Source organism: Carcharodon carcharias, chromosome 17, assembly GCF_017639515.1.
Source record: "Carcharodon carcharias isolate sCarCar2 chromosome 17, sCarCar2.pri, whole genome shotgun sequence".
NCBI lineage: Eukaryota > Metazoa > Chordata > Chondrichthyes > Lamniformes > Lamnidae > Carcharodon > Carcharodon carcharias.
In genome coordinates this window covers 29,399,161-29,420,478 of record NC_054483.1, presented here as the reverse complement: position 1 = coordinate 29,420,478, position 21,318 = coordinate 29,399,161, and the positions used below count along the sequence as shown (strand labels likewise).

The 21,318-nt window shown below is 45.6% G+C and overlaps 1 protein-coding gene across 1 annotated transcript in view; it reads left to right on the top strand.

The window, feature by feature from the left end:
* LOC121290171 (adhesion G protein-coupled receptor A2-like) overlaps positions 1-21,318 on the top strand; it is a 241,134-nt gene that overhangs the window by 192,746 nt on the left and 27,070 nt on the right. The window contains exons 7-11 of the mRNA XM_041210423.1: positions 4,877-5,090; positions 5,455-5,619; positions 17,212-17,410; positions 18,363-18,512; positions 20,114-20,275. Coding sequence (XP_041066357.1) covers positions 4,877-5,090; positions 5,455-5,619; positions 17,212-17,410; positions 18,363-18,512; positions 20,114-20,275 — 890 coding nt within the window. The remainder of the gene's footprint in view (positions 1-4,876; positions 5,091-5,454; positions 5,620-17,211; positions 17,411-18,362; positions 18,513-20,113; positions 20,276-21,318) is intronic.

Below are 21,318 nucleotides of genomic sequence, written 5' to 3'. Positions count from 1 at the left end.
TTTTACCAGAGTGTAGATGTTGAAATGGTGATCTGGCAGATTCCTAAGGGTCCTCTTCAGGTAAATTGGTGTAGTGGTATTGACACTGGACAGGTAGAGACCCAGGATAATAATGCTCTGGGGACCTGGGTTCAAATCCCACTACGGCAGATGGTGGAATTTGAGTTCAATAAAAAAATCTGTAATTAAAAGTTTAAAGATGACCATTAAACCACTGTCAATTGTTATAAAAACCCATCTGGTTCATTGATGCGATTTAGGGAATGAAACCTGCCATCCTTACCTGGTCTGGCCTACATGTGACTCCAGATTCCAGACACTTAAAATGCCCTTTGAACAAGGGCAATTAGAGATGGGCAATAGATGCTGGCCTAGTTAGCAATGCCCACATCCCATGAACAAATAAAAAAAATTGAAAGGATGTGGGGAGTGAGGAGGAGAGTGGGATTAGATTAGTCTGGGTATTAAAGGCGTGGTGATTGAGCCAGGGGCTGGGATTAGAGGAGATGAGTTCTATGGAAGAACAACAATGCAGATTTGAGAAGAATGAGCTGATTCTTAGTTGGAACATTCCATGATTCAGGTGATTAACAATGCAGACTCATCTTTAAATGATTTGGTTCAGTCTTGGGAGGAAAATAAAGCAAAACTAACTGGTGAGGAAATGGCAAGGGCCACAAATATCTTTCGGAGGTTGGGTTAAGATCCTGAAGCACAGCTTTTTCACAGTCCAGCCTTGGACTGATTCTTTTGTGAGGTTGACCCCCACTTTTGGCAAAATGCATGTTCCTTTAAAGTTTTTTTTCATCTGAGACCAGTCCCATGCCATCTATTAAACTGCGCTTGTTTGGAGACCAGCTCCAAGCTTGTGCGAATCATTTTCTCGGATAGTTGCCTCTTCAGGGACACAGTAAAAACACAACGACACAGTCAATCATGTACCAAGAACCCTTGCCTCTCCCTCTTTAAGAGCCTCAATGGACCCATTAACCTTGAAGCCCATGCAAGAGCTCATGGTGTAAATTTTCCTGGCAATTTCCATATTTTGTCAAATCTGAGGTCAAGTGAGGGGGCAGAGTAGAGGTGAGTGAGGTGGAGGGTGTGGTTGGCTTCTGAGCTTGATCATCCCAATTGATGATAAAACAGTAAATGTCAGGATGTCCGAAAACGCATCACAATCTAAAATCTAATTGCTGTTATAAAATAGGAAATGCGGCAGCCAACTTGTGCACAGCAAGATCCCACATACAGCCATGGAATAAATGAGTGTTTTTTTTTAGTGATATTCTCAAGGGACACCCTGCCTGCCTTTCTTTGACACAGTGTCCATGGGGTCCTTCACGCCCATCTGAAAGGGCGGAGAGTGCCTGTGTTTAACATCTCATTTGAAAGATGGCACCTTGAACAGTTCAGCACTCCCTCAGGACTGGCACCGGGATTGCCAGCCTGGAAGGTGCTTTGGAGTGGGGATGACGGGAGTTGGGTGGCTTGGGCCAAAGGCCTGCTCCCATGTTGTTAGCTGTGTACATTTTGTCAACAATCAGTGCTGAAATAAAATGAAACATTTGGGGATGTACAAATCCTGTCCACAACATCTTACATTTGGTTGGGATTTTAGCCCATACCTTTTTGGCACTGTTCCCATTGTAAATTGCGGTGTCAGCATTTGTCAGCTGTCACGGTGCAGTTGCAAGCTCTGTCCATCAGATGGCACCATACGATGAGCTTCAGAAGTGTATGCCAATTCTTGTACACATATAAAAGACTTCCAGTCATCAACTGACAATTAATGACAATTTATTTGTTTAAGTGACCAGTTAGAGCAGTCAAAAAGAGAGCAAACAGTTAGTGACAGAATTGATGTAGTTATTAGATTATAGGAAACATACAGAACAGAAGGCCATTTGGCCCATCGAGCCTGTGCCAGCCTTCTGAAATTGGTAATGCATTTTGGCTTTAAACTAATGCACCTCAAAGGTTGCTTGTTTCAAAATTGAAAATTCAGCAAAGTAGTAAGTGGTTTGGTTCATCAGCAGCCTGATGCTTAATGTACCAAAGAGACTTGTTGTCTATTGCTGGTTGTCGGGAACATCAATCTATCGAAATGGATTATGACAGAGAGAAAATCTCCTGAGTGAGGTTTGCCTACCCTTGGAGAAGTTGCATCTTGCATCATACCCAGAAGTTTAAGAGAGGGTTTAGAGGGATGCAACAAGATGGACTTGAACCCTTATCAAGAGATGGAAGGCAAATGGGGAAAGAAAGCACTTAGACCATAAAACGTAGGAGCAGAAGTAGGCCATTCGGCCCATCGAGTCCACTCTGCCATTCAGTGAGATCATGGCTGACCTAATAATCCTCAACTCCACTTTCCTGCCTTTTCCTCATAACCCTTGATTCCCTTACTGATTAAAAATCTGTCTATCTCAGCCTTGAATACACTTAATGACCCAGTCCTCTATAGTAAAGAATTCCACAGATTCACTACCCTTCTGAGAATAGAAATTCCTCCTCATCTCTGTCTTAAATGGGCGACCCTTTACTCTGAGATTATGCCCTCTGGTCCGAGATTCTCCCACAAGGGAGAACAACCTCTCAGCGTCTACCCTGTCAAGCCCCCATAAGAATCTTATATGTTTCAATAAGGTCGCCTCTCATTCTTCTAAACTCCAATGAGTACAGGCCTAACCTACTCAACCTCCCCTCATAAGGAAATCCCTCCATACCCGGGATCAGCCTCGTGAACCTTCTCTGAACTGCTTCTAATGCCAGTATATTTTGCCTTATTAGATAAAGGGACCATTGTTCACAGTATTCTAGGTGTGGTCTAACTAGTGCCTTATATAGTTTGAGCAAGACTTCCCTATTTTTATACTCCATTCCCTTTGAAATAAAGGCGAACATTCCATTTGCCTTCCCTATTACCTGCTGAACATGTATGTTAGCTTTTTGGGATTCATGCATGAGGACCCCCAATTCCCTCTGTGCTGCAGCTTTCTGCAGTTTTTCTCCATTTAAATAATATTCAGCTCCTCTGTTCTTTCTGCCAAAGTGCATAACCTCACATTTTCCCACATTATAGTCCATCTGCCAAGTTTATGCCCACTCACTTAAGCTGTCTATATCCCTCTGTAGACACTTTGTGTCATCTTCACCACATGCCTTCCCACCTATTTTTGTGTCGCCTGCAAACTTGGCGATAGTACATTCACTTCCCTCATCTAAGTCATTAATATATATTGTAAATAATTGTGGCTCCAGCACTGATCCCTGTGGCACTCCACTAGTTACAAGTTGCCATCCTGAAAATGCCCCCCTTATCTCAACTCTCTGTCTTCTATTAGTTAGCCAATCCTCTATCTATGCTAATATACTATCCCCAACACCATGAGCTCTTATCTTATCAAGTAGCTTTAAGCGCAGTAACTTACCAAATGCCTTTTGAAAATCCAAATATATTACATCTACTGGTTCCCCTTTATCTATCCTGCTTGTTACCTCCTCAAAGAATTCTAATAAATTTGTCAGGCATGATTTCCCCTTCATGAAGCTATGCTGACTCTGCTTGATTAGATTATGTATTTCTAAATGCTCTGCTATTATATCCTTCATAATAGACTCTAACATTTTCCCAATGACAGATATTAAGCTAACTGGCCTATTGTTATCTGTTTTTGTCTCCCTCCCATTTTGAATAAGGGTGTTACTTTTGCAGTTTTCCAATCTTCTGGGACTTTTCCAGAATCTAAGGAATCTTGGAAGATTACTACCAGTGCATCCACTATCTCTGTAGCTACTTCCTTAATATCCTAGGATGCAACCCATCAGGTCCAGAAAGGAGGAGGCAGCTAGGCTTAGCTGCTGGAATCTGAACCCAGTTCTTGCTTCTCTGCAACTTGGGAATAGATGAGATCCTTATTTTATGAATAGAGGCACAGGGCAGAATTTTCCCCCCGTTGGGGGGGATGTTCAGGAGTGGGTGCAGGGGCGCGCCGCCATTTTACGTAAGCAGGCCAATTAAAGCCCACCCAGCATGATGTCCGCGTGGAAGCACTATGTGCTCCCTGTGCGGGCGGGGGAGGGATTCCCTCAGCCGGGAGTGTGCTCTTTCCTGCATGCACACGAAAAAACGCATTCATCTCCCTGAGGCTAAGTGCAGCAAATTTAAAAATGGTCAATGTGGAGAAAGAAACTTTCCCTGACATGTCCCCTCATGTGACACTGTCACATGAGTTGGGACACGTCCATCACTTTTAATTAAACTTTTATTAAATTTTTAAAAACCTACATGAAGCCTCGTCCCGCCCGTGGATGAGGTTTGACGCTTTTTCTGAAGTCCGCCAGGGCTCCTGGCCTCCTCGCCAACCATAAGGTTGGACGGGCAGGTCCTTTAACTACTTCAATTAGTTTTTAAATGGCCTTAATTGGCCGTTGACAGGTCGGCGAGCGCACAGCTGATTCGGCTACGCCCCCGCCGAATGAAAATTGAAATGACGCGGGGTGAGGTCGGGAGTTCTACCCAACATCGTTTCCGCATTAATTAACGTGTCAGTGAGGGGACCTCGCACCCCCACTCGCCGACCTCAATATCCTGGCACAAAGGCTAGGCAGGAATGTGAAACCCTGAGAAATCACTCATTCGCAAATTCAGGCCTTCCAAGGTGCAGAGGAGATTTACGTGAATGGTAGCAGGGAGGAGGGACTTGGTGGAGAGAAGGTGGGAAAGAGCAGGGGGAGTATGTTTAATTGATCAGTTCAGGCACAATAAGCTGAATAGCTGTGCTGTAAGATGTTCTAGTTATGCAGACAGAAGATGTAAGGATGGCAATATATATTGGGAATGAATTAACGGTGCTGAATTCTGTTTTGGTTGTAGACGGACCTCTAGAGCTGCCAATTCTGCAGTTGATTCCTTCCCTTCGGCAAGTGGTATTCCAGGGTGATCGGCTGCCATTCCTGTGCACTGCTACATATCTGGACAATAGCACCAGGGTCCTCTGGTACCACAACAACATCCCTGTGCAGCAGGAGGAAGAGGACGGCGTGATCATTGTAGACAGCTTGATTCACGACTGCTCCCTGATATCCAGGTATTCCGAGCATAAGGCGGCATCACACCAACTGTGCTGAAAACACAGCACACAAACTCTAACAGAGCAGATACCGAGAACACCAACACCCCTACTGACACCTTCCAGACATGCTAACTCTCTCCACAGACCAGGCACTGCACATGCCAACTCATTACAGATCAGTTACCAGGAAAACCAACTCCTACCATAGACCAGTTCCTCCATTGACCCCACCCTGACATAGCCTCCAACTCTACTGACCCCAACTGCATATAATCTGCAACGATGGGGAACTCCACACTGACTAAAAGAAATTTACCTCCTTTTGGAAAGAATAATTTGATGAAAGGGTTAAACTGATCTTTCTCCTTGTGTCTTGCAGTGAACTGATTCTCTCAAACATTTACCTGCTTGCCAGTGGAGAATGGGAATGTGTCATCACAACATCGCGTGGGAACGCTTCCAGGAAAGTGGACATTGTGGTTATAGACACATCTGCAACATATTGCCAGGCTGAACGGGTCACTAACAACAGAGGGGACTTCAGGTCAGTGAAAGATGTTTTGACTGAGTAGGAAACAGTCGTTTTGTTTGTTCCCTATCGATGTTTGAGCAGAGAGTTGGAATTGTTAGCCTGAACTGTACACAGATGATTCTCAGCTAATTTTGCACCTCCTGCACCACCACCCCTCCCCCCACCTCCCCCCCTCCATTATCGCTTTCCAGCTGCTCTGTAAGACCTTCCTTGCTGGGCTGGCCAACATCAACTCTATCAACATAGCTCTCGAGTCAATGTGGCTGACTTTTAGCTGCTTCCTGAAGCGAGCTAACAAGCCATTTGGCTGCATCAAATGGTAATCATCAGTTCAACAGCTACAACCCTCATTTCAGAGGAATAAATGTCAGTTTTACCAACCACATCCATACCCTGAGAAGGATTAAAATATAATAAAGAAAAGAGAAGACAGCTGAACAGTAGAAAGCAAAGAGAAAGAAAAAACTTGCTTTTATATACAACCTCAGGATGAAGTGCTTCTGATTTGTAGTCACTGTTGTCATGTAAGAAATGCAGCAGCCAATTTGGTGCATGATCATCTGTTGTAGTAACAGGAGGGAGAAATGTGGACTGCTGGTGGGAACTCCCCTGTCCTCCTCCAAATAGTTCAAATAGGGATCTTTTCAATCATCTGAGAGAGAACCGGGGTCTCGGTTTAATGCCTCATCTGAAATGCAGCACTGGAGGATTGTCAGGCCGGTAAATATGCTCGAGTCTCTGGACTAAGACTCAAACCCACGACCTTCTGACCCTGAGAGGATAGTGTAACCACTGAGGCATGGCTGGCAGACGTAGAAAGGGTTAAGGAGCATGATTCAGGTGATGCATCCATATGGTGTACTTTAGAAGACATGTGGTAAGAGAGGCACTTTTAAATGGTGCTGGTAATCTCTCTGGGCCAGGAGCAATAGGTGCCGGAATGCATTTGGCAACAGAAGAAAGCACCGGGGCCAAACTATAACACAGGCCTTTTCTGACTGAAAATAACATCTCCATGGAGTCAATGTGGTTTGAATTAAGTCAGAGGCCCAGACTCAGGGTAGGATATGGAATATTTGAAAAATTCAAAAGGCCAGGCAGAATGCAGCAGGTAAGCCAGAGGGATAGAACATGCCAGATTGTCCCCAATAATACTCGATTCACCGTCCATTCCAGGCTGGAGAAAATAGCCATTTGCTTCACTTTCTACTGTTAAACACTGACTCACAGTCTTTGAGGATGCTCACGATGGTTTAAAGTGAGCTGGCACTCTGAAGGGAGGGCCAGGTCTGATAAGGTGGAGGAGGGAGGCCAGGTCTGATAAGGTGGGGAAGGGAGACCAGGTCTGATAAGGTGGAGGAGGGAGGCCAGGTCTGATAAGGTGGGGAAGGGAGACCAGGTCTGATAAGGTGGGTGAGGGAGGCCAGGTCTGATAAGGTGGGGAAGGGAGGCCAGGTCTGATAAGGTGGGTGAGGGAGGCCAGGTCTGATAAGGTGGGTGAGGGAGGCCAGGTCTGATAAGGTGGAGAAGGGAGGCCAGGTCTGATAAGGTGGGTGAGGGAGGCCAGGTCTGATAAGGTGGAGAAGGGAGACCAGGTCTGATAAGGTGGGTGAGGGAGGCCAGGTCTGATAAGGTGGGGAAAGGAGGCCGGGTCTGATAAGGTGGGAAAGGGAGGCCAGGTCTGATATGGTGGGTGAGGGAGGCCAGGTCTGATAAGGTGGGGAAGGGAGACCAGGTCTGATAAGGTGGGTGAGGGAGGCCAGGTCTGATAAGGTGGGAAAGGGAGGCCAGGTCTGATATGGTGGGTGAGGGAGGCCAGGTCTGATAAGGTGGGGAAGGGAGACCAGGTCTGATAAGGTGGGAAAGGGAGGCCAGGTCTGATATGGTGGGGAAGGGAGGCCAGGTCTGATATGGTGGGTGAGGGAGGCCAGGTCTGATAAGGTGGGTGAGGGAGGCCAGGTCTGATAAGGTGGGTGAGGGAGGCCAGGTCTGATAAGGTGGGTGAGGGAGGCCAGGTCTGATAAGGTGGGTGAGGGAGACCAGGTCTGATAAGGTGGGGAAGGGAGACCAGGTCTGATAAGGTGGGTGAGGGAGGCCAGGTCTGATTTTCATCAGGTTTTTAAAAGTCCAGCAGGTGCAGCTGTTAACGGAGTCATCACGCAATGTGCCAGGAATGATAAAGCGCTTCAATTTACAGTAAAACAACAGCTCGGACCCGGATCTCAGTCTGTGATCTTGCAGATAATGGATATGGGAATGCTGGCCTTGATTTTGTGTTCAAGGCTCTGTCCTGGGTCTTGAACCCATAACCTCCTTATTCAGATCTGGGAGTGTGACTGACTGAGTCATGGCTGATGCATGATTATCTCAGATTTCATTGACCTGTCACATGGGGATCTCTCTTCTAAGACCCTAAAGATCACATCGACCATGATGGCCAGGGGCAGTACAATTCTGACCAGAATGAACATGCGCTCTCTCTCCGGCTGCCCTCGTAGTCCAATAGGTGCTTGAGAAACAGGCCAATCTCTTGGCTGTATGGCGTTGACTCATTCAGTGTACTCCAAGCTTGGTTGCCAACACTGCACGATTGCCCTGGATGAAAAATCAATTCCCAGCGCACAGCTGTGGACTAAACCCAGGGCATCTTTTTATTTCACAAAATTGGGTTGCTTAAAATGTTTCTGTCAGCATATTTGTTTAATAGTAGTAAAAATATTGGAAATAGGGGCGATGAAGAGTCTGTTGGCTCTCTGGCCATGAGAAGGCAGGGTTTACAGGAATGCACGTGTCAAGAGAATAGGGGTGGGAGGCATGTCATCGCAGCTCCAGGAAGATGTCCAACCAGAGCTGGCAACCCTCGTGACTGCTGCCTGTTTGCAAAATGGGAGTGAGCCCCTGTCCTCTCTGCTCTTCCTTCAGTCTGCCAAGGTGATGCCTTTATCTGTCAAACATGCCCTGCTGCTGCTCCAGTACACGCTGTAATCCTTTATCTGTTGGTGATTTGTCTGCAGTACCTTGCCTGGAAAGTTTTAACCTTGTAATTGAGTGTTGAGAGGGAAGTGAGTGCACTGTTTAGATATGGAAGCCTGCAGTCTCTACCCTGACACCCTTGGCAATGCAGAGCATGGAGCTCAGTGGATGGAGGACTCCCTCTGCTGGCCAATGCTCCCACACTCAGGTCCTGCTGCTTCGCCCACATGAGGGAAGAACAGTCAGAGGGGCTTTGTCCAGACTGTTGGTGCCAGCATAAAAACAAAAAAACTGCGGATGCTGGAAATCCAAAACAAAAACAGAATTACCTGGAAAAACTCAGCAGGTCTGGCAGCATCGGCGGAGAAGAAAAGTGTTGACGTTTCAAGTCCTCATGACCCTTCGACAGAACTTGAGTCACTCAATTTCTGTCGAAGGGTCATGAGGACTCGAAACGTCAACTCTTTTCTTCTCCGCCGATGCTGCCAGACCTGCTGAGTTTTTCCAGGTAATTCTGTTTTTGTGTTGGTGCCAGCAGACGGTTATTCATAGCCTGGTCTGAGCACAGACCCTCACCAACCCCTACAGGTCAATAGAGAAGAGGAAATCAGGTTGCAGCTTTCCAGAGCCCTGGGTCAGATCCTGTCTGGAGTAACTGCATTCCATTTTGGGCACTGCTATGCAGAAACGATATGTCGGCCTTGGAGCAGGTGCTGTGTCGATTTACCAGAATACTGCTGGCATAAAAGGGTTAAATTATGAAGATTGGTTGCAAAGATTAGGCTTGTCTTCCCTTGGGTATGGAAGATTAAGGGGTGGCTGGTCGAATCGAGAGGGCTAAAAGGGGTCATGAAAAGTCATTGGCAACCAGGATGAAGGAAAATCCCAAGGCCTTTTATACATATGTAAAAAGCAAGAGGGTAGCCAGGGAAAGGGTAGGCCCACTCAGGGACAGAGGTGGGAACCTGTGTGTGGAGCCAGAAGAAATGGAAGAGATACTAAATGAGTACTTTTCATCAGTATTCACCAAAGAGAAGGATTTAGCAGTCGATTTGTCTAGGGAAGAGTGTGTAGATAGCCTGGATCATATTGAGATCAAAAAAGAGGAGGTGTTAGGCGTCTTGAAGAATATTAAGGTGGATAAGTCCCCAGCCCAGATGGGATCTACCCCAGAGTACTGAGGGAGGCAAGGGAGGAGATTGCTGAGGCCTTGACAGAAATCTTTGTATCTTCAATGGCTACGGGTGAGGTCCCAGAGGACTGGAGAATGGCCAATGTTGTTCCATTATTTAAGAAGGGTAGCAGGGATAATCCAGGAAATTACAGGCAGGTGAGCCTTATGTCAGTGGTAGGGAAATTATTAGAGAAGATTCTTCGTGACAGGATTTACTACCATTTGGAAGCAAATGGGCATATTAGTGAGAGGCAGCATGATTTCGTGAAGGGGAGGTCATGTCTCACTAATTTGATCAAGTTTTTCGAGGAAGTGATAAAGATGATCGACGATGGAAGGGCAGTGGATGTTATCTACCTGGATTTCAGTAAGGCCTTTGACAAGGTCCCTCATGGCCGACTGGTGCAGAAGGTAAAGTCGCACAAGATCAGAGGTGAGCTGGCAAGATGGATACAGAATTGGCTTGGTCATAGAAGACAGAGGGTGGCAGTGGAAGGGTGCTTTTCTGAATGGAGAGCTGTGACTAGTGGTGTTCCACAGGGATCAGTGCTGGGACCTTTGCTGTTTGTAGTATATGTAAATGATTTGGAGGAAAATGTAACTGGGCTAATTAGTAAGTTTGCAGATGATACTAAGGTTGGAGGAGTTGCAGATAGTGAAGAGGATTGTCAAAGGATACAATGGGATATAGATCTGTTGGAGACTTGGGCGGAGAAATGGCAGATGGAGTTTAATCCGGACAAATGCAAGGTAATGCATTTGTAAGATCTAATACAGGCAGAACCCTTAAGTGCATCGACGAGCAGGGGGATCTGGGTGTACAGATCCATAGGTCACCGAAAGTGGCAACGCAGGTGGATAAGGTAGTCAGGAAGGCACATGCCATGCTTGCCTTCATCGACAGGGGTATTGAGTATAAAAGCTGGGAAGTCATGCTGCAGCTGTATAGAACCTTGGTTAGGCCATACTTAGAATATTACGTGCAATTCTGGTTACCACATTACCAGAAGGATATGGAGAGGGTGCAGAGGAGGTTTACCAGGATGCTGCCTGGTCTGGAGGTTATTAGCTATGAGGAGAGGTTGGAGAAACTTGGATTGTTCTCACTGGAGTGATGGAGATTGAGGGGCGACTTGATAGAAGTTTACAAAAATATGAGTGGCATGGACAGAGTAGATAGTCAGAAGCTTTTTCCCAGGGTGGAAGACTCAATTACTAGGGGACATAAATTTAAGCTGAGAGGCAAAAACTTTAGAGGAGATGTGCGGGGCAAGTTTTTTAAGCAGGGGGTAGTGAGTGTCTGGAATTCACTGCCAGAGGAGATGGTGGAAGCAGGTGTTTAAGAGGCAGCTTGACAAATACATGAATAGGATGGGAATAGAGGGATACGGACCCTGGAAGTGCAAAATGTTTTAGTTTGATAGGCAATATGATCGGCACAGGCTTGGAGGACCGAAGGTTCCTGTACTGTACTTTTCTTTGTTCTTTGTTCTTGTTTAAGATGGTGAAAGGATATGATAAGGTATGTTTAATCGGGATGTTTAAGATGGTGAAAGGATAGGATAAGGTATGTTTAATTGGGATGTTTAAGATGGTGAAAGGATATGATAAGGTATGTTTAATCAGGATGTTTAAGATGGTGAAAGGATATGATAAGGTATGTTTAATCGGGATGTTTAAGATGATGAAAGGATATGATAAGGTATGTTTAATCGGGATGTTTAAAATGGGGATATGATAAGGTAGACAATTTCCAGTTCCCTGGCCCCAACCGTCTCCTCTTCACCATGGACAACCAATCCCTCTACACCTCTATCTCCCACCAGGATGGTCTGAGGGCCCTTAGCTTCTTCCTCGAACAGAGGCCCAAACAATCCCCATCCACCACTACTCTCCTCCGTCTGGCTGAACTTGTTCCCACACTGAACAATTTCTCCTTTAACTCCTCTCACTTCCTCCAAATAAAAGGTGTGGCTATGGGTACCCGCATGGGCCCCAGCTATGCCTGTCTCTTTATGGGGTATGTGGAACATTCCTTGTTCCAGTCCTACTCCGGCCCCCTCCCACAACTCTTTCTCCGGTACATCGATGATTACTTCGGTGCTGCTTCATGCTGGACTTGGAAAAAATTATTAATTTTGCTTCCAATCTCCACCCCTCCATCATTTTCACATGGTCCATCTCTGACACTTCCCTTCCCTTCCTTGACCTCTCTGTCTCAATTTCTGGTGATAGACTGTCCACCAATATCCATTACAAGCCTACCGACTCCCACAGCTATCTCAACTACAGCTCCTCACACCCTGCTTCCTGTAAGGACTCCATCCCATTCTCTCAGTTCTTTCGCCTCCTTTGCATCTGTTCTGATGATGCTACCTTCAAAAACAGTTCCTCTGACATGTCCTCCTTCTTCCTTAACCGAGGTTTTCCACCCACGGTCGTTGACAGGGCCCTCAGCCGTGTCCGGCCCATCTCCCACGCATCCGCCCTCATGCCTTCTCCTCCCTCCCAGAAACATGATAGGGTCCCCCTTGTTCTCACTTATCACCCTACCAGCCTCCGCATTCAAAGGATCATCCTCCGCCATTTCCGCCAATTCCAGCATGATGCCACCACCAAACACATCTTCCTTTCACCCCCCCGGTCCACTCCTCCATCACCCCCTACTCCTCAACCCCCACCTACAGCACCTCCCCATGCAAACGCAAAAGATACAACACCTGCCCCTTCACTTCCTCTCTCCTCACCGTCCAAGGGCCCAAACACTCCTTTCAAGTGAAGCAGCCTTTCACTTGCATTTCCCCCAACTTAGTCTACTGCATTCATTGCTTCCAATGCGGTCTCCTCTACATTGGAGAGACCAAACACAAATTGGGCGACCGCTTTGCAGAACACCTTCGGTCTGTTCGCAAGCATGACCCAAACCTCCCTGTCGCTTGCCATTTTAACACTCCACCCTGCTCTCTTGCCCACTTGTCTGTCCTTGGCTTGCTGCATTGTTCCAGTGAAGCCCAGCGCAAACTGGAGGAACAGCACCTCATCTTCCGAGTAGGCACTTTACAGCCTTCCAGACTGAATATTGAATTCAACAACTTTAGATCTTGAACTCCCTCCTCCATCCCCACCCACTTTCCGTTTCTTCCCCCTCCCTTTCGTTTTTTTCCAATAATTTATATAGAGTTTTCTTTTCCCACCTATTGCCATTATTTTTAAATCTATACCTTTTATGCCCGGTTAGTCTTATTCCACCCCAGCCCCCACTAGAGCTGTACCTTGTGTGTCCTGCCATCCATTCTTAATTAGCACATTCGTTTAGATAATATCACCGCCTTCAACGCCTCTTTGTTCTTTTGTCTGTGACATCTTTTGATTATCTGCTCCTATCACTGCTTGCTTGTCCCTACAACCACACCTTCCCCCGCAACCCCCACTTCTCTCCCCCCACCCCCTGCCCCCACCTTAAACCAGCTTATATTTCACCCCTCTCCTAATTTCACTCAGTTCTGTTGAAGGGTCATGAGGACTCGAAACGTCAACTTTTTTCTTCTCCGCCGATGCTGCCAGAGTTTTTCTAGGTAATTCTGTTTTTGTTTTGGATTTCCAGCATCCGCAGTTTTTTGTTTTTATATTTTTATATATGATAAGGTATGTTTAATTGGGATGTTTAACATGGGAAAAGGATATGATAAGGTATGTTTAATCGGGATGTTTAACATGGGGAAAGGATATGATAAGGTATGTTTAATCGAGATGTTTAACATGGGAAAAGGATATGATAAGGTATGTTTAATTGGGATGTTTAACATGGGAAAAGGATATGATAAGGTATGTTTAATCGGGATGTTTAACATGGGAAAAGGATATGATAAGGTATGTTTAATCGGGATGTTTAACATGGGGAAAGGATATGATAAGGTATGTTTAATCGGGATGTTTAACATGGGAAAAGGATATGATAAGGTATGTTTAATTGGGATGTTTAACATGGGAAAAGGATATGATAAGGTATGTTTAATCGGGATGTTTAACATGGGAAAAGGCTATGATAAGGTATGTTTAATTGGGATGTTTAAGATGATGAAAGGATATTATAAGGTATGTTTAATCGGGATGTTTAAGATGATGAAAGGATATGATAAGGTATGTTTAATCGGATGTTTAAGATGATGAAAGGATATGATAAGGTATGTTTAATCGGGATGTTTAAGATGATGAAAGGATATGATAAGGTATGTTTAATCGGGATGTTTAAAATGGGGAAAGGATATGATAAGTTATCTTTAATCGGGATGTTTAAGATGATGAAAGGAAATGATAAGGTATGTTTAATCGGGATGTTTAAGATGATGAAAGGATATGATAAGGTATGTTTAATCGCGATGTTTAAGATGATGAAAGGATATGATAAGGTATGTTTAATCGGGATGTTTAAAATGGGAAAAGGATATGATAAGCTATGTTTAATCGGGATGTTTAAAATGGGGAAAGGATATGATAAGGTATGTTTAATCGGGATGTTTAAGATGATGAAAGGATATGATAAGGTGTGTTTAATCGGGATGTTTAAGATGATGAAAGGATATGATAAGGTATGTTTAATCGGGATGTTTAAAATGGGAAAAGGATATGATAAGGTATGTTTAATCGGGATGTTTAACATGGGGAAAGGATATGATAAGGTATGTTTAATCGGGATGTTTAAGATGATGAAAAGATATGATAAGGTACGTTTAATCGGGATGTTTAAGATGATGAAAGGATATGATAAGGTATGTTTAATCGGGATGTTTAAAATGGGGAAAGGATATGACAAGGTATGTTTAATCGGGATGTTTAAAATGGGGAAAGGATATGATAAGGTATGTTTAATCGAGATGTTTAAGATGGTGAAAGGATATGATAAGGTATGTTTAATTGGGATGTTTAAAATGGGGAAAGGATATGATAAGGTATGTTTAATCGAGATGTTTAAGACGGTGAAAGGATATGATAAGGTATGTTTAATCGGGATGTTTAAAATGGGGAAAGGATATGATAAGGTATGTTTAATCGAGATGTTTAAGACGGTGAAAGGATATGATAAGGTATGTTTAATCGGGATGTTTAAAATGGGGAAAGGATATGATAAGGTATGTTTAATCGGGATGTTTAAGATGATGAAAGGATATGATAAGGTATGTTTAATCGGGATGTTTAAGATGATGAAAGGATATGATAAGGTATGTTTAATCGGGATGTTTAAAATGGGGAAAGGATATGATAAGGTGTGTTTAATCGGGATGTTTAAAATGGGGAAAGGATATGATAAGGTATGTTTAATCGAGATGTTTAAGACGGTGAAAGGATATGATAAGGTATGTTTAATCGGGATGTTTAAGACGGTGAAAGGATATGATAAGGTATGTTTAATCGGGATGTTTAAAATGGGGAAAGGATATGATAAGGTATGTTTAATCGGGATATTTAAGATGATGAAAGGATATGATTAGGTAGATGGAGGCTGGGGAAATTATTTCCTCCAGTGGGGGAGTCAAGAACAAATATATCATTAAAATTCTGTTCAGGGCTGATGTCAGGAAGCACTTCTTCACACAAAGGCTAGTGCAAACCTGGAACTCTCTCCCCAAAAAAAGCTGTTGAGTTTGGGGGTCAATAAGAAATTTCAAACCTGAGATTGATAGGTTTTGGTTAGGCAATACTTTGTAGGGTTTCAGAACCCGAAGACCAGCAGTTAGAGTAAAGATGCTCATAAGAACATCAGAAATAGGAACAGGAGTAGACCATTTGGCCCCTCGAGCCTGCTCCACCATTCAATAAGATCATGGCTGATCTTTGTCCACTCACTCAACCTATCTGTATCCATCTGCAATCTCCTCATGTCCTCTTCACAATATACTTTCCTACCTACCTTTGTGTCATGTGCAAATTTAGCTACCATGTCTTCACTCCCCTCATCTAAGTCATTGATGTAAATTGTAAAAAGTTGAGGCCCCAGTACACAACCCTCCTGGACTCCACTCGTCACATGCTGCCGATCAGAAAAAGACCCATTTATACATACTCTCTGCTTTCTGCCAGCCAGCCAATCTTCTATCCATGCTGATATGTTACCCACTACACCTTGTGCTTTAATTTTCTGTAATAATCTTTGATGTGGCACCTTATCAAATGCCTTCTGGAAAGCCAAGTACAGCACGTCTACATGTTCCCCTTTATCCACTGTGCATGTTACTCCTTCAAAAAGCTCGAATAAATTGGTTAAACATGATTTTAATTTCATAAATCCATGCTGACTCTTCCCGATTGCCTTGAGCTCTTCTAAGTGCCCAGCTGACCTCCTTAATGATCGATTCTAATAACTTCTCCATGACAGACGTCAAGCTAACTGGTCTATAGCTTATTGTTTTCTGCCTCCCTCCCTTCTTGAGTACAGGGGTTATATTTGCTACTTTCCAATCTGATGGAACCTTTCCAGAATCTGGTGTATTTTGGAAAATTAACACCAGCACATCGACTACCTCATTACCCACCTCTTTTAAGACCCTAGGATGTAGTCCATCGGGACCCGGAGACTTGCCAGCCGCAGCTCCATCAATTTGCTCAGTACCGCTTCCCTAGTGATTTCAATGTCATCAAGTTCCTCTCTCCTCTCCACTTCCTGATTTGCAGCTATTACTGGAATGTTTTTCTATCCTCTATAGTGAACACAGAAGCAAAATATTTGTTCATTTTATCCGGCATTTCCTTATTATCTACTAGTAACTCTGCACTGTCACTCTCTAGAGGACCAACTCTCACTCTACTTACTCTTTTCTCGTTTACATACCTGTAGAAACTCTTGTCCGTTTTCACATTTCTAGCTAGCTTCCTCTCATACTCTAATTTCTTTCTCCTGTTAACCTTTTAGTCATTCTCTGCCGTTTTTTATATTCTGTCCAATCACCTGTCCTGCCACTCATCTTTGCAGAGTTGTATGCTTTTTCCTTAAGTTTGGTGCTTTCCTTAACATCTTTAGTTAACCACGGATGGTGGGTCCTCCCCTTAGAATTTTTCTTTAGAGTAGGAATATATTTATTCTGAATACCCTGAAATATCCACTTAAATGTCTGCCACTGCTTCTCTATTAATCTATCCCCGAGTGTCATTTTCCAATTCACTTCAGCTATCACTTCACATTGACCATCATTTTCTCTCTCCACAGATGCTGCCAGACCTGCTGAGTTTTTCCAGCATTTTTTGTTTTTGTGTCAGATTTCCAGCATCTGCAGTACTTTGCTTTTATCAACCATGATCTGTTGGAATGAGGGAACATCCTCGAGGGGCTGAAAGGCCTGCTCTTGCATCCCAGAGGCGAGGTGTGGGAGAGGTGGTTTTCAGTGGGAGTGAGGCCCTCGATGACAGTGATGAGCTGTTAGAACGTGTTTGTTTTAACATGAGCTTGTTGCTTTCCTCTCCAGGTGGCCGCGCACTTTGGCAGGGGTCACTGCCCACCAGCCCTGCCTGCAGTATCCTTATTCCTCTGCCTCACTGAATGGAGCGTCACTGGAGAAAAAAACTTTCCGCAAGTGTCAGCGCTCGGGTCAGTGGGAAGAAGCTGATTACTCCCAGTGTCTCTACACCAACGACTATACCAGGGTCCTGCACACCTTCATCCTGGTGAGTTTATCGGAGGGTTGAGGATGACCTTTGACCTGATGCTGAACTGTACATGATTCCACAAACTCCTCCTCTAAGATGACGAGGTAGTGTCGGTGTCAATGCAATGTAGTGGGAGCTTTACTCTGTATCTAATCCTGTGCTATACCTGTCCTGAGAGTGTTTCAAGGGGACAGTGTAAAGGGAGCTTTAGTCTGTACCTAACCCCGTGCTGTACCTGTCCTGGGAGTGCTTGATGGGGACAGTGTACAGGGAGCTTTACTCTGTACCCAACCCCGTACTGTACCTGTCCTACGAGTGTTTGATGGGCTCAGTGTAGAGGGAGCTTTACTCTGTATCTAACCCCGTGCTGTACCTGTCCTGGGAGTGTTTGATGGGGACAATGTAGAGGGAGCTTTACTCTGTATGTCACCTCATACTGTACCTGTCCTGGGAGTGTTTGATGGGGACAGTGTAGTGGGAGCTACTCTGCATCTAACCCTGTGCTGTACCTGTCCTGGGAGTGTTTGATGGGGACAGTGTAGAGGAAGCTTTACTCTGTATCTAACCCCATGCTGTACCTGTCCTGGGAATGTTTGATGGGCACAGTGTAGAGGGAGCTTTACTCTGTACCTTGCCCCATGCTGTACCTGCCCTGGGAATGTTTGAGAGGAACAGTCTAGTGGGAGCATTACTCTGTATCTAACCCCGTGCTGTACCTGTCCTGGGAGTGTTTGATGGGGACAGTGTAGTGGGAGCTTTACTCTGTATCTAACCCCGTGCTGTACCTATCCTGGGAGTGTTTGATGGGGCTGTGCCAATGCAACAAATTATTTATGTGTCTCAAGCAATGGAGTGCACTGTGATGAAATGTTAATGATCATGTTATTGATGCTGGGAATGTTTTTCTATTGATTTGTGGGGAAATGCAATTCCTCTTTCACTATTGCTCTGTCTCTTGGTGTATCTGCAGATGCCCATTAATAGCACCAATGCACTCACCCTTGCTCGGCAATTGCTTGACTACACTATCGAGGCAGCCAATTTCCTGGATATGATGGATGTGATTTATGTTGCTCAGATGATGGAGAAATTCATCGGCTTCACAGATGAGATCCATGATGTAATGTATTTAAAACATCTGTGTTTTGTTTTTGTTAAACATTGTCTTGTTTCTTTCCTGAAGGCTGCGCATGTTATTTCCAGCATTTGTTATGAGAACAAAAATACAGAAAAGAGAGCAGAATAGAAACTTCAAATTGTTCTGTAGTCTCAGCTAAGGTAAATATCAGTTTGGAGAAATCATAACTGAACAGTGGAGTGCAAGCTGGGAGATTGTGATCTAACTGGACTGGGCACAAGTCACACTGCACCTCGAATACTGGATCCAGCCCTGGTCACACTGCACCTCATATACTGGATCCAGCCCTGGTCACACTGCACCTCATATACTGGATCCAGCCCTGGTCCACACTGCATCTCATATACTGGATCCAGCCCTGGTCACACTGCACCTCATATACTGGATCCAGCCCTGGTCACACTGCACCTCATATACTGGATCCAGCCCTGGTCACACTGCACCTCATATACTGGATCCAGCCCTGGTCCACACTGCACCTCATATACTGGATCCAGCTCTGGTCACACTGCACCTCATTTACTGGATCCAGCCCTGGTCACACTGCACCTCATATACTGGATCCAGTTCTGGTCACACTGCACCTTGAACACTGGATTCAATTCTGGTCACACTGCACCTTGAACGCTGGATTCAGTTCTGGTCACACTGCACCTTGAACACTGGTTCCAGTTCTGGTCACACTGCACCTTTCACCTTAAATACGGGATCCACTGCTAGTCACATTGCAGCTTGAATATTGGATCCTGTTCTGTTCTCACTGCACCTTGAATAATGGATCCCATTCTAGTCACAATGCACCTTGAATACTGGATTCAGTTGTGGTCACACTGCACCTTGAACACTGGATCCAATTCTGGTCACCGAGACACAGGGGTAAGATTCTGGTGCTGGGGCAGAGCTAAGTTCGTATCAAAGGTCCATGTTATGGGAGATAAACTGAAGAGGCTTGGAGAAGAGGTGACATTTGACCTATTTGTGGGGTATCTGTTGAAGGAATGAAAAAGGTTCCCCTTCACAGAAAGAGTGATCAGCACCTGGAGTGGATCGAGATGAATAGAATGGAATTATGTAAGAAATAATTGGTTACTACATTGTGAGGGAGTGTTTGGGCTTTCCAAATGGATCAATTAAGACTGGCTGAATGATTTTCTTCATCTGTAATCACCTTGTGACTCCACCGCATTGTCACCACTCTAATCTTGAAATCCATACATTGTTGCAAGAATTGTACATTCAGACTGCTGTTGCTGAAGAGATCATTAGCTCACTCTCTCTCTCTCTCCTCTCGCTCTCTCTCCCCTCTCTCTTTTTTGGCTCCCTCCACCTCCTCCCTCTCTCTCCCTTCTCCCCATCCTTCTCCCTCTTCTCCCAACTCTCTCCTTCCTTCACTCTCTGCCCTCTCTCCCCCCTCACCTTCTTCCAAGTTGTCTCCTTCCCTCCCTCCACTCTCTCTCTCTGTCCCCCTGCCATCTCTCCTCTCCACACTCTCTCCCCCACCTTTCCCCCACCCCCCCCCACCCCACCCCACCACCACCACCTTGCCTCTCTCTCTCCCTTTCGCACTCTCTCTCCATCCTTAGCTGGGAGATCTAATTGTGGAAATGGCCAGTAACATGATGCTGGTGGATGAGCACATTCTCTGGATGGCCCAGAAGGAGAATGCAGCATGTACCAGGATTGTCCAATCAGTGGAGCGCATTGCCAGCCTCACCTTGACATCTAATTCACAAGCCATCACCAAGGTAAGATTCTGGGAATGTTTGCTGCCTATTGTGGCTCTGTAAAGTGGAATTGTGCATCCTGTCATGGGCGTCAGGTCTGGAGTGAATTACAAGCTGAGCTCTGGGCAGCTTTGAAACAGCTTTCAGGGAGTACTCGGGCTCATGGAGAGAAACACCAGCCATTTTTACAACTTGGTTTCCACCAAAGTCCCAATCTCCAGTCACCGCATCCCCCTGGGGCACAGAAAGATCCCATCTTCCAGTCACCGCATCCCCCTGGGTCACAGCAAGATCCCATCCTCCAGTCACTGCATCCCGCTAGGGGCACAGCAGGATCCCATCTTCCAGTCACTGCATCCCGCTAGGGGCACAGCAGGATCCCATCTTCCAGTCACTGCATCCCGCTAGGGGCACAGCAGGATCCCATCTTCCAGTCACTGCATCCCGCTAGGGGCACAGCAGGATCCCATCTTCCAGTCACTGCATCCCGCTAGGGGCACAGCAGGATCCCATCTTCCAGTCACTGCATCCCGCTAGGGGCACAGCAGGATCCCATCTTCCAGTCACCGCATCCCCCTGGGGCACAGAAAGATCCCATCTTCCAGTCACCGCATCCCCCTGGGTCACAGCAAGATCCCATCCTCCAGTCACTGCATCCCCCTGCGGCACAGCAAGATCCCATCTTCCAGTCATTGCATCTCCCTGGGGCATAGAAAGATCCAATCCTCCAGTCACTGCATCCCCCAGGGCACAGCAAGATCCCATCTTCCAGTCACTGCATCCCCCTGGGGCACAGCAAGATCCCATCCCCCAGTCACTGCATCCCCCTGGGGCACAGCAAGATCCCATCCTCCAGTCATTGCATCCCCCGGGGCACAGCAAGATCCCAACCTTCATTTGCCCCAACCCTCCGCCCCACCTCCCTACAGAACACCGTAGGATACAAAATTTCAGTCCCTCTCTTTCCCTCCCCTGCCACCTTGGGGCACAGCAAGATCCCAACCTTCATTTGTCCCGGTCACTTTATGGAGGTGAGCATAAACCGGATTTTGGTGTGGAAAGAA